Source organism: Babylonia areolata, chromosome 13, assembly GCF_041734735.1.
Source record: "Babylonia areolata isolate BAREFJ2019XMU chromosome 13, ASM4173473v1, whole genome shotgun sequence".
NCBI classification, from domain to species: Eukaryota; Metazoa; Mollusca; class Gastropoda; order Neogastropoda; family Buccinidae; genus Babylonia; species Babylonia areolata.
In genome coordinates, this window is record NC_134888.1 from 28679352 (window position 1) to 28693330 (window position 13979).

General features: G+C 41.9%; 1 protein-coding gene across 2 annotated transcripts in view; it reads right to left on the reverse strand.

Moving 5' to 3' along the window:
* LOC143289187 (calpain-5-like) overlaps positions 1 to 13979 on the reverse strand; it is a 56070-nt gene that overhangs the window by 25688 nt on the left and 16403 nt on the right. For both annotated transcript variants that reach the window (XM_076598117.1, XM_076598116.1), the window contains exons 4-8: positions 12800 to 13008; positions 6424 to 6616; positions 2988 to 3184; positions 2447 to 2524; positions 766 to 946 (exon numbers count right to left, since the gene is read on the reverse strand). In XM_076598117.1, the coding sequence (XP_076454232.1) occupies positions 766 to 946; positions 2447 to 2524; positions 2988 to 3184; positions 6424 to 6616; positions 12800 to 13008 (858 nt within the window). The remainder of the gene's footprint in view (positions 1 to 765; positions 947 to 2446; positions 2525 to 2987; positions 3185 to 6423; positions 6617 to 12799; positions 13009 to 13979) is intronic.

A 13979-nucleotide genomic window follows, 5' to 3' on the forward strand; every position in this document is an offset into this window, starting at 1 on the left:
GTTTGGGTTACAGGTGTGTGTTGTTACCTGAGGGGTTTTTGAGGTTTGGGTTACAGGTGTGTGTTGTTACCTGAGGGTTTTTTTGACTCACTTGTGTAAACAAAGTGAGTCTATGTTTTTACCCGGTGTTCGGTTGTCTGTGTGTGTGTGTGTGTGGCCGTGTGTCTGTGTGTCTGTGTGTCCATGGTAAACTTTAACATTGACATTTTCTCTGCAAATACTTTGTCAGTTGACACCAAATTTGGCATAAAAATAGGAAAAATTCAGTTCTTTCCAGTCATCTTGTTTAAAACAATATTGCACCTCTGGGATGGGCACAAAAAAAATATAAAAAAGAAGCCTAATTATATGCAAACTGCATTTACTGTTATATTTATATTTTTTGTATTCTCTAAACTTGGCACTTTGACCTCTTATTCTGACACAACAACAAGAGGAGTCATTATTATCAGTTTTTGTTCAAACAGGAACTTCTTTTGCTAAGCATGTAATTTTTATTTATTTTGCAAACGTTTTGGTGCAGATAGTAAAAAAGGGAAATTACTCTGTAATTAATGCTAAGGGACTTAATTTATCACAAGTGAGTCTTGAAGGCCTTGCCTCTCTAGTTGAGGTTTGGGTTACAGCTGTGTGTTGTTACCTGAGGGGTTTGAGGTTTGGGTTACAGGTGTGTGTTGTTACCTGAGGGGTTTGAGGTTTGGGGTTACAGCTGTGTGTTGTTACCTGAGGGGTTTGAGGTTTGGGGTTACAGGTGTGTGTAGTTACCTGAGGGTTTTTGAGGAAGGTTTCCTTGTTGTTGGGACATCCCCCCGCCCTGTCTGGAGCCTTCCATCCCCCGTGCGCCAGCCCCTCGTGCCACATCTTGCTGAGCGAGAAGAACGACGTGTTCACCACACGACAGATCGCCGTCTGGTGGAAGTACTTGCAGAAGTCCTCAAACGTCATCCTGGGCAAACATACAAACAGTGCCAGCATGTTTGTATCAATCGTTGTATGTCAGAACTGTGAATATGTACATCAACGTACATGGAGATTTCGTAATAATGATAACGATAATTATGATATTGATGATAATAACAATGATAATAATAATGGAAATAATGATCATTATTATCATCAGGAGTATCATTATCATCATTATCATTATGATAACAATAACAATAGTTTTCAAAGAGGACAAAGATGGTAATCAAGAAAGACAGAGATGGCAACTTTTTTTCTTTTTTTTTCCCCCCTTGCAATGAAGGTTATATTTTCTCTTCAACATCATCACCATGACAATTTTCCTGTGACAATTTGCATATTACACAAGCATGGTAATAATTAGCAAGGGTATTTTCACACACACACACACACACACACACACACACACACACACACACAAGAAAAAGAAAAAGAAAAAAAGAAAAAAAATCAATCAATAAATAAATACACAAAAAATCCATTTATAATGTGACACCCTGATTCTCAACTAGCTGCACACATTTGACAGTCAAATAACATAGTTCACAGAGACGGCAACTTTGTTTTCAAAATGGACAGAGATGGTATGTGGCAGAGATTCAGAGAAAGAAGACTCCAGACACAAGGCACTTGACACTGAAAATCCCTTTGTCCCCCAAATCATGTCCACTGACACCGTTACAATCTGTAATTATTTTTGTATTTGTATTTGTATTTCTTTTTATCACAACAGATTTCTCTGTGTGAAATTCAGGCTGCTCTCCCCAGGGAGAGCGTGTCCCTATAATACAGCGCCACCCTTTTTTTTTTTTCTTTCTTTTTTTTCCCTGCGAGCAGTTTTATTTGTTTTTCCTATCAAAGTGGAGTTTACTAGAGAATTTTGCCAGGAGCAACCCTTTTGTTGCCGTGGGTTCTTTTACGTGCACTAAGTGCATGCTGCACACGGGACCTCGGTTTATCATCTCATCCGAATGACTAGCGCCCAGACCACCACTCAAGGTCTAGTGGAGGGGGAGATAATATCGGTGGCTGAACCATGATTCGAACCAGCACGCTCAGATTCTCTCGCTTCCTAGGCGGACGCGTTACCTCTAGGCCATCACTCCATTCTTCCACCTACTCCCGCATTCACACAGACGTACACACACACGCACACACTGATCATTCACACACGTGGTAACTATTTTATCATTCACTCATTAAGTCATAAACACACACACAAACACACACACACACACACACACACACACTCGCACGCACACACAAACATACACACACATGCATGCAATCATACACACACATACACACACACGCACACACTACATTAATATCACTCAAAGTGGAAAGTCGTAAAACTGAACACACAAACACACACACACACTTCTCCATCAAATCAGCTTCAGCAAAACATGCTAAAATAACACAACACAACAAAACAAACAAAAAACAAGCACACACCAACAAAAACAAAAGTGACACTCACCAAAACTCTCCGTCCTCCTCAAATGTCAGCCCCACTTTCTTGCGGTCGTTGACATCAATCTTGTCCCACTCAGGCGAACTGAATTCACAAGAAATTGCTGACTCAGGGGGTGGTTTTTTTTTTGGCTGTTGTGTTTTTTAATTATGTTTCCCATCGCTCTTGCTCTGTAAACATCCTGGGTCTCTTCCCTCCATTACAACTGGCTGAAGGCCATTCAGTCTACCAATACCACTGTGTCATGTCTGACAGCCTGTTCCCACATACACCCACTCACACCAACCCCCTAACATACATCCACACACACATCCACTCCCACACACCACCAAAAACTCACACACATCCACACACACACACAACCAACCCTCACACACATCCACACACACCCAACCCTCACATACATCCACACACACACACACAACCCCTCACATACATCCACACACACACACACACACACACACACACACACAACCCTCACATACATCCACACACACACACACACACACACTCCCACACTCCCACACACCCACCCACCCACACTCACCCATCACTAAAGGCCCCCTTCCATTCACACTGGCCCCAGGGGTTGCGGAGGCGGATCATGGGCAGCTTTTCCCGGTTGAAGATGCCGAAGAGCCCGGAACCCTCCAGATGCACATTCTTCACGGCCGTGATCCCATAGGCATGGCCCTTCACCAGGCCCATATCAGTGCTTGCCTCCATCTCATCCGCTGACGTCGCCTTCACGTCACAACATTTTGCATTCAACATTTCATTTCGCCCTCTTTTTGGGTGTGTGGAGGTTTCAGTTTTCAGTTTCTCAAGGAGGTGTCACTGCGTTAGGACAAATCCACATACGCTACACCACATCTGCTGGGCAGATGCCTGACAGCAGCATAACCCTAACGCACTTGTCAGGCTTTGAGGGCATGTTTATATATTTGTGTACCTGTCAGAGTGGATTTCTTTTTACATAATTTGGCCTGAGGACAACACTCTCGTTGCCATGGGTTCTTTTCCAGTGCGCAAAGTGTGTGCTGCACACGGGACCTCAGTTTATTGTCTCATGTGAAAGACTAAACACTCAGTTTGATTTTCTAGTCAAACTTGGGAGAAAGGGCGAGAGTAGGATTCGAACCCACACCTCACGGACTCTCTATATTGGGAGCTGAGTGTCTTAACCATTCTGCCACCTTCCTCAAAGATTCAAAGAAATGTAATCCTTTTGTCCCTTTTGGGGTGTTGGAGGATACAATTACAATATATACTCACTGAATCACAACTTGAGTCCAACAACATCACCAAAACAAGCAACACACACACACACACACACACCGCACGCATGTATATAATGATGATGTGCAACTGTTCAAACTTCAACATGCTGGCAAGTAAGTTTTAGATGTAACTTGAAGCTACACACCCTTTCCAAGTTTTATGAATTTACATGAATTAAGTTGTGTTTTCTTCCCAGCGTGAAATAAATTGCATAAACCGAACACTGACATATCCGACTGCTATTTGCATGGTAACAATTTGTTTCAAATTACAATATTTTGGGGACATTCTAAACAAAAAATGAAATTCATCCCCAACATTTCCCATATAACAATCTGTTTTTGCCTTCTCTTCTTCCTAATTCGATCTGCATTTCACGTTCATAATTTTGCAACATTTGATTTCCTTTCGTAGCCTTTTTGGGGTGCAGAGGATTACTAACAAAATGAGCAAAATAAACATGAAAAAACAAACTAAAAACCGAACTCTGTCAAAAACACTCACACAGCAAATAGATCATAAGATTCTCAAAATGCAAACACAATCAAGATTTTTGCAACATTTGACTTCCTTTCGCCCCCTTTTTGGGGGTATGGAGGATTACTTACTAACAAAATGAGCAAAATAAACATGAAAAAACAAACTAATGAGTGAACTGTGTTGAAAACACTCACACAACCAATACAACGTAAGGTTCTAAAAATGCAAACATATGTTCAAGGCTTCAGAATATTTTGAAGAAGGCAATGAAAAAACTACCTTGTGTTACATAGGTATACTCAATGAAAATAGTTTTAAATATGAAGCTGGGTTTAACATTTCCATAGCAAAGTTATACTCTTTCTTACTGACGGTTGCCATGTTCACAAATTTTGAACTTATCATTACCTAATTGGCTCTCAGATGATCTGTCAAAACAGCCATATACACCTGTTTTTATGATCATGTCGTTGACATGAAAATGAGTTTGTAAAAAACAAAAAAACCAACAAACAAAATGAACCATGTTACAGTGATGGACACACATGCAACCCCACACCCCCCAAAACACACAAAATAAAAAACAACAACAAAACCCCAAAAAAGGAAAACCAAGTTACCAGGATAAGATAAGATAACTTTATTATCTCCAACTGGAGAAATTTGGTCAGGTGCATTATCACAACACAGACAAGTAAACAACATGGGGACCGTAACTGTAAAAGTCAACAACACCTTTTACGAATATTACGAAGATAGAAATGTAAAAAATATCACATACATCATTTCATACATACATCCACACACTGCAGATAATAACTAGTAATATTAATGTAAAAACAGAAAGAATTAAGAAACATTATTTGAATATAATTATAAACATAGCCTACTATACTGCACATTGATTATAATAGACAGATAAGAATAAAGATAAATTGCAGAAAACCACAACCAGATAATCAGCACACACCCGCACCCACCCACCCCCTACCCACCCCACACACGCAGATTACTTGATTAAACAAGAAACATATGTTCTCAAATAAAAGCATTTCACATATTCGCTTTTAAAAACATTGCAATTAATTACTACATCATAATTATTAACAGAAATATGGAACAGAATGGAACAATTGGATGGAAGAGAACAGAACAGAACAATTGCTTCATTCGACAAAGGCTTACGGGGCCATCAGTCAAAGGGGGGAACAAACAAAGTGGACATGAACATAGCAATATCAAATGCAATATGTGACGTGCGCAATAGCCGAGTGGTTAAAGCGTTGGACTTTCAATCTCAGGGTCCTGGGTTCGAATCATGGTGACGGCACCTGGTGGGTTAAGGGTGGAGATTTTTACGATCTCCCAGGTCAACATATGTGCAGACCTGCTAGTGCCTGAACCCCCTTCGTGTGTATATGCAAGCAGAAGATCAAATACGCACGTTAAAGATCCTGTAATCCATGTCAGCATTTGGTGGGTTATGGAAACAAGAACATACCCAGCATGCACACCCCTGAAAGCGGAGTATGGCTGCCTACATGGCAGGGTAAAAACAGTCAAACACGTAAAATCCCACTCCTGTGCATACGAGTGAACGTGGGAGTTGCAGCCCACGAACGCAGAAGAAGAAGAAGAAATACAATATGTAAGGAAAAAAAATGTATGCTGATCCACATAATCAGTGTTGCTGTACATCACTGATTTGGTTTAATGACTGCATTCATTTATCAAGAGATCTTACTGTTCTGTTCAGTTCAGTTCAGTTATCTCAAGGAGGAGCCACTGCATTCAGACAAATCCATATATGCTGCACCACATCTGCCAAGCAGATGCCTGACCAGCAGCATAACCCAACGCGCTTAGTCAGGCCTTGAGAAAAAAAAGGATAAACAAATAAATGGATGCATCATTGAATTAATTAATAAATAATAAAACAAATATATGAATAAAAGTAAACAGACAGAAAATGGAATAAAATAAAATGCAGAAAAAAAAAAAAAAAAAAAATATATATATACACACAAATGAATAAGAAAAAAAAAGATAATAATGAAAAATAAAAATAAAAGAGAAAGACAATAATGATAATTAAAAAAACAAACAAGCCAATAAACGTAAATAAATATACAGACACGCACACACACACGCACACACACACACACACACACACACACACACACACACTATATTTGCAACAAACATGCAGGAAGAGATTTTACCGGGATGGACGCGGCCATGAGGGAGTGTCGGTCCATCTCTTTATCCATGCGGGCGAACAGCGTTACCCTCTCCTCTGCCTTCGTGGCCACCTCCATCTTCAGCAGGTCCAGCGTGTCAGACACGCCCCCCGTGAAGTCCTCCAAGGCCTCACTCAGCTCTCCTCCGTCCAGTGACTCATAGTTCCCAAACAGTCTGTAATCAACATAGTGTCTGTCAGTCTACAATGACTAGTTCCCAAACAGTCTGTAATCAACATAGTGTCTGTCAGTCTACAGTGACTAGTTCCCAAACAGTCTGTAATCAACATAGTGTCTGTCAGTCTACAGTGACATAGTTCCCAAACAGTCTGTAATGAACATAGTGTCTGTCAGTCTACAGTGACTAGTTCCCAAACAGTCTGTAATGAACATAGTGTCTGTCAGTCTACAGCGTCTCACAGTTCCCAAACAGTCTGTAATGAACATAGTGTCTGTCAGTCTACAGTGACTAGTTCCCAAACAGTCTGTAATCAACATAGTGTCTATCAGTCTACAGTGACTAGTTCCCAAACAGTCTGTAATCAACATAGTGTCTGTCAGTCTACAGTGACTAGTTCCCAAACAGTCTGTAATGAACATAGTGTCTATCAGTCTACAGTGACATAGTTCCCCAACAGTCTGTAATCAACATAGTGTCTGTCAGTCTACAGTGACTAGTTCCCAAACAGTCTGTAATCAACATAGTGTCTGTCAGTCTACAGTGACTAGTTCCCAAACAGTCTGTAATCAACATAGTGTCTGTCAGTCTACAGCGACTCACAGTTCCCAAACAGTCTGTAATCAACATAGTGTCTGTCAGTCTACAGTGACTGACAGTTCCCAAACAGTCTGTAATGAACATAGTGTCTATCAGTCTACAGTGACATAGTTCCCCAACAGTCTGTAATCAATATAGTGTCTGTCAGTCTACAGTGACTAGTTCCCAAACAGTCTGTAATCAACATAGTGTCTGTCAGTCTACAGTGACTAGTTCCCAAACGGTCTGTAATGGACATAATGTCTGTCAGTCTACAGCGACTCACAGTTCCCAAACAGTCTGTAATCAACATAGTGTCTGTCAGTCTACAGTGACATAGTTCCCAAACAGTCTGTAATCAACATAGTGTCTATCAGTCTACAGTGACTAGTTCCCAAACAGTCTGTAATGAACATAGTGTCTGTCAGTCTACAGTGACTAGTTCCCAAACAGTCTGTAATGAACATAGTGTCTGTCAGTCTACAGCGACTCACAGTTCCCAAACAGTCTGTAATCAACATAGTGTCTGTCAGTCTACAGCGACTCACAGTTCCCAAACAGTCTGTAATCAATATAGTGTCTGTCAGTCTACAGCGACTCACAGTTCCCAAACAGTCTGTAATCAACATAGTGTCTGTCAGTCTACAGTGACTCACAGTTCCCAAACAGTCTGTAATGAACATAGTGTCTATCAGTCTACAGTGACATAGTTCCCCAACAGTCTGTAATCAATATAGTGTCTGTCAGTCTACAGTGACTAGTTCCCAAACAGTCTGTAATCAACATAGTGTCTGTCAGTCTACAGTGACTAGTTCCCAAACAGTCTGTAATGGACATAATGTCTGTCAGTCTACAGCGACTCACAGTTCCCAAACAGTCTGTAATCAACATAGTGTCTGTCAGTCTACAGTGACTCACAGATCCCAAACAGTCTGTAATGAACATAGTGTCTATCAGTCTACAGTGACTAGTTCCCAAACAGTCTGTAATGAACATAGTGTCTGTCAGTCTACAGTGACTAGTTCCCAAACAGTCTGTAATGAACATAGTGTCTGTCAGTCTACAGCGACTCACAGTTCCCAAACAGTCTGTAATCAACATAGTGTCTGTCAGTCTACAGTGACTAGTTCCCAAACAGTCTGTAATCAACATAGTGTCTGTCAGTCTACAGTGACTAGTTCCCAAACAGTCTGTAATCAACATAGTGTCTGTCAGTCTACAGTGACTCGTTCCCAAACAGTCTGTAATCAACATAGTGTCTGTCAGTCTACAGTGACATAGTTCCCAAACAGTCTGTAATGAACATGGTGTCTGTCAGTCTACAGTGACATAGTTCCCAAACAGTCTGTAATGAACATGGTGTCTATCAGTCTACAGTGACATAGTTCCCAAACAGTCTGTAATGAACATAGTGTCTGTCAGTCTACAGTGACATAGTTCCCAAACAGTCTGTAATCAACATAGTGTCTGTCAGTCTACAGTGACTAGTTCCCAAACAGTCTGTAATGAACATAGTGTCTGTCAGTCTACAGTGACTAGTTCCCAAACAGTCTGTAATGAACATAGTGTCTGTCAGTCTACAGTGACTAGTTCCCAAACAGTCTGTAATGAACATAGTGTCTGTCAGTCTACAGTGACATAGTTCCCAAACAGTCTGTAATGAACATAGTGTCTATCAGTCTACAGTGACATAGTTCCCCAACAGTCTGTAATCAACATAGTGTCTGTCAGTCTACAGTGACATAGTTCCCAAACAGTCTGTAATGAACACAGTGTCTGTCAGTCTACAGTGACATAGTTCCCAAACAGTCTGTAATGAACATAGTGTCTATCAGTCTACAGTGACATAGTTCCCCAACAGTCTGTAATCAACATAGTGTCTGTCAGTCTACAGTGACATAGTTCCCAAACAGTCTGTAATGAACATAGTGTCTGTCAGTCTACAGTGACATAGTTCCCAAACAGTCTGTAATCAACATAGTGTCTGTCAGTCTACAGCGACTCACAGTTCCCAAACAGTCTGTAATGAACATGGTGTCTGTCAGTCTACAGTGACATAGTTCCCAAACAGTCTGTAATCAACATAGTGTCTGTCAGTCTACAGTGACTAGTTCCCAAACAGTCTGTAATCAACATAGTGTCTGTCAGTCTACAGCGACTCACAGTTCCCAAACAGTCTGTAATGAACATAGTGTCTGTCAGTCTACAGTGACTCACAGTTCCCAAACAGTCTGTAATGAACATAGTGTCTATCAGTCTACAGTGACATAGTTCCCCAACAGTCTGTAATCAATATAGTGTCTGTCAGTCTACAGTGACTAGTTCCCAAACAGTCTGTAATCAACATAGTGTCTGTCAGTCTACAGTGACTAGTTCCCAAACGGTCTGTAATGGACATAATGTCTGTCAGTCTACAGCGACTCACAGTTCCCAAACAGTCTGTAATCAACATAGTGTCTGTCAGTCTACAGTGACATAGTTCCCAAACAGTCTGTAATCAACATAGTGTCTATCAGTCTACAGTGACTAGTTCCCAAACAGTCTGTAATGAACATAGTGTCTGTCAGTCTACAGTGACTAGTTCCCAAACAGTCTGTAATGAACATAGTGTCTGTCAGTCTACAGCGACTCACAGTTCCCAAACAGTCTGTAATCAACATAGTGTTGGGTGGTTATGGAACACAGATCCCAATACACCTGAAATCGAGTATGGCTGCTACATGTACAGGATAAACATTTCCAAACATCTGTAAATCCCAGTGTCCTGTCATTACAGTGACGTGCAGTTGCAGCCAAACGCGAAGAACAAGAAGTACTATCATTACAGTGAAAAAAATGTTCTGAATCCAATATAGTGTTGCTGTCATCTACTGATTTTTCAACGATTCTTAATCAGAACTACTGTCTGTCAGTTCAGTTCAGTTATCTCAAGGGGACATAATTCAGACATCCTACATGATGACTCACAGTTGCCAAACAGATCTGAGAATCATAAAAGGTCTTGTCAGGTCTGAGGACAAAAGATAAACATATATATGAACATTGAGTTACTAATAGTATAAACAATATAGAATCAAGTAACAGTCAGAATGGAATATATATGCAGTAAAGGAAAAAGATAAAAATATGTATATAAATATGTCTTCATACCACAAATGAAAAGAAAAAAGATTAAAAAAATTAAATAAAGAGTTCAGATCAATACATGATAGTTCCAAAACAGTACTAATCAAGCATAATCGTCAAGTCATTACAGTGACATCGCAAACATCAATCAACATAGTGTCTGTCACACACGACCTTCCCACAACATCTGAATCACCAACACAGTCTGCAACTACACACACAGTTCCACAAACATATTTGTAACAAACATGAGGAGATTGTTTACCGATGGACCGTCCAAGAGTGTCTGTTAATCCTGTTGTCCATGCAGGCGAACAGTGTACTATCCTCTCATCGTCTAATGCCATTTCAGTCAGTCTACAGTGACATAGTTCCCAAACAGTCTGTAATGAACATAGTGTCTGTCAGTCTACAGTGACATAGTTCCCAAACAGTCTGTAATGAACATAGTGTCTGTCAGTCTACAGTGACTAGTTCCCAAACAGTCTGTAATGAACATAGTGTCTGTCAGTCTACAGTGACTAGTTCCCAAACAGTCTGTAATGAACATAGTGTCTGTCAGTCTACAGTGACATAGTTCCCAAACAGTCTGTAATGAACATAGTGTCTATCAGTCTACAGTGACATAGTTCCCCAACAGTCTGTAATCAACATAGTGTCTGTCAGTCTACAGTGACATAGTTCCCAAACAGTCTGTAATGAACACAGTGTCTGTCAGTCTACAGTGACATAGTTCCCAAACAGTCTGTAATGAACATAGTGTCTATCAGTCTACAGTGACATAGTTCCCCAACAGTCTGTAATGAACATAGTGTCTGTCAGTCTACAGTGACATAGTTCCCAAACAGTCTGTAATCAACATAGTGTCTGTCAGTCTACAGTGACATAGTTCCCAAACAGTCTGTAATCAACATAGTGTCTGTCAGTCTACAGCGACTCACAGTTCCCAAACAGTCTGTAATGAACATGGTGTCTGTCAGTCTACAGTGACATAGTTCCCAAACAGTCTGTAATGAACATAGTGTCTGTCAGTCTACAGTGACATAGTTCCCAAACAGTCTGTAATGAACATAGTGTCTATCAGTCTACAGTGACATAGTTCCCCAACAGTCTGTAATGAACATAGTGTCTATCAGTCTAGAGTGACATAGTTCCCAAACAGTCTGTAATGAACATAGTGTCTATCAGTCTAGAGTGACATAGTTCCCCAACAGTCTGTAATGAACATAGTGTCTATCAGTCTAGAGTGACATAGTTCCCAAACAGTCTGTAATGAATATAGTGTCTATCAGTCTACAGTGACTCATAGCTCCCCAACAATCTGTGCCACAGAGAGAGGCTTTCCTTCAGTCTGTTATGCACACACACTGAATGACACACATGCACACTCTAAAACAAATGTACACATACTGTCAAACACACACACACACACACACACACACACACACACCTGCTCACACACACACCTGCTCACACACGCACATGCACACAAAACACACACACACCCACACACACACACACACACATGCAAACATACACACATAGACACACACCCACACACTCACACACCAAAACACACACAAGCACAACCCCCTCCCATCCACACACATTCACACACCCAAACACACACAATCATAACTCACTCCCTCTTCCACACACTCACACACCAAAACACACACAGGCACAAACCCATCCCACCCACACACGCACACATCCAAACATCACACACACAGACACTCACACATCCCAACACACACAAGCACACCCACACCCCACACCCCCCACCCCTCCCCACCCCCCCACACACACACATCCAAACACACAAAAGCTCATCCACACCCACCCACACATGCACACATCCATACACTCACACATCCAAACACACACAAGCACAACCACCCATCCACCAACTACACACGCACACATCCAAACCCACACTAACACAACCCCCTCCCACCCACACACACATGCAAACACACACACAGAGACACACCCACACACACACACCCAAATACACACAAGCACAACACCATCCAACCAACCCACACACACACACCCAAATACACACAAGCACAACACCATCCAACCAACCCACACACACACACACATATCCAAACACACACAAACACAACCCCATCCCACACACACACACACACATGCAAACGCATACAGACACCCACACCCACACATGCACACATCCAAACATACACAAGCACAACTACCACCACCACCCCCACACACACATCCAAACACACACCAGCACAGCCCCACCTACCCCCCCCCCCCCCCCCACACACACACACACACACAAAGCACAGCTCCCTCCCACACATACAGATACACATACATATCCAAACACACACAAGCACAACCCCCTCCAACACACACCCACCCAAACACACCCCCCCCCCCCCCCCCCCCCCACCACCACCAAAACCCCTCCCCCTCACCCCCCGAAACCCCCTCCCCACTGACTTGGCGTAGGCCTTCTCCAGCAGTGCGGACCAGAACTCGTTGCGGCTCTGGGAGTGGATGAAGACCAGCTGGTCGTTGAGTGTGGGCAGGAAGTCGTCGATCACCACCTCTGTCCAGTAACCATAGCGCCAGAACTGGAAGCGAAAGATGCCCTGGTAGTCATCCGGCTTCTGATCGTCCCACTCCTGCCCCTTAAAGTCTGGGATCACCTGTCATGCAGCAACAGAGTGATAATAATGATAACGATGGATAATTAAAGGCACCCTAACCAGAACAATCCCCCCTCTGGGTGCTATGTAAACACACAACCACACAGAGTGATAATAATGATAACGATGGATAATTAAAGGCACCCTAACTAGAAAAATCCCTCCTCTGGGTGCTATGTAAACACACAGCCACACAGAGAGGTAATGATGATAACGATGGATAATTAAAGGCACCCTAACCAGAAAAATCCCTCCTCTGGGTGCTATGTAAACACACAGCCACACAGAGTGATAATAATGATAACGATGGATAATTAAAGGCACCCTAACCAGAAAAATACCTCCTCTGGGTGCTATGTTAACACACAGCCACACAGAGAGGTAATGATGACAATGGTGGATAATTACGGGACTCTAACCAGATAAATTGCTCTGGGTGATTTACAAAATATATATCATACATTACACATCAATATTACATAAAACACACCACCATGTGACCAGCAAACCACATACATAACGCATACATGCATACAAACATACATTCAAACAAGCATACTTTCAAATATATACAGACATACATATATACCCACCATACACACATGCAGATACACACACATGCTCACACACACATAAACATGCATGCTCATGTACTGTGAACTCATGCACACACACACACACACACACACACACACACACACACACACACACACACACACACACTCACACACACACACACACACTCACACACACACACACACACACGCATGCACACAAACACACACAACACATTTACGCACACACACACGCATGCACACACAAACATACACATGCACACACACACACACACATGCAAACATACACACACACACATTCAAGCAAACACACACACACACACACAAGCACGCACGCACGCACGCACGCACGCAAACACACACACACACACACACACACACACACATACACACACA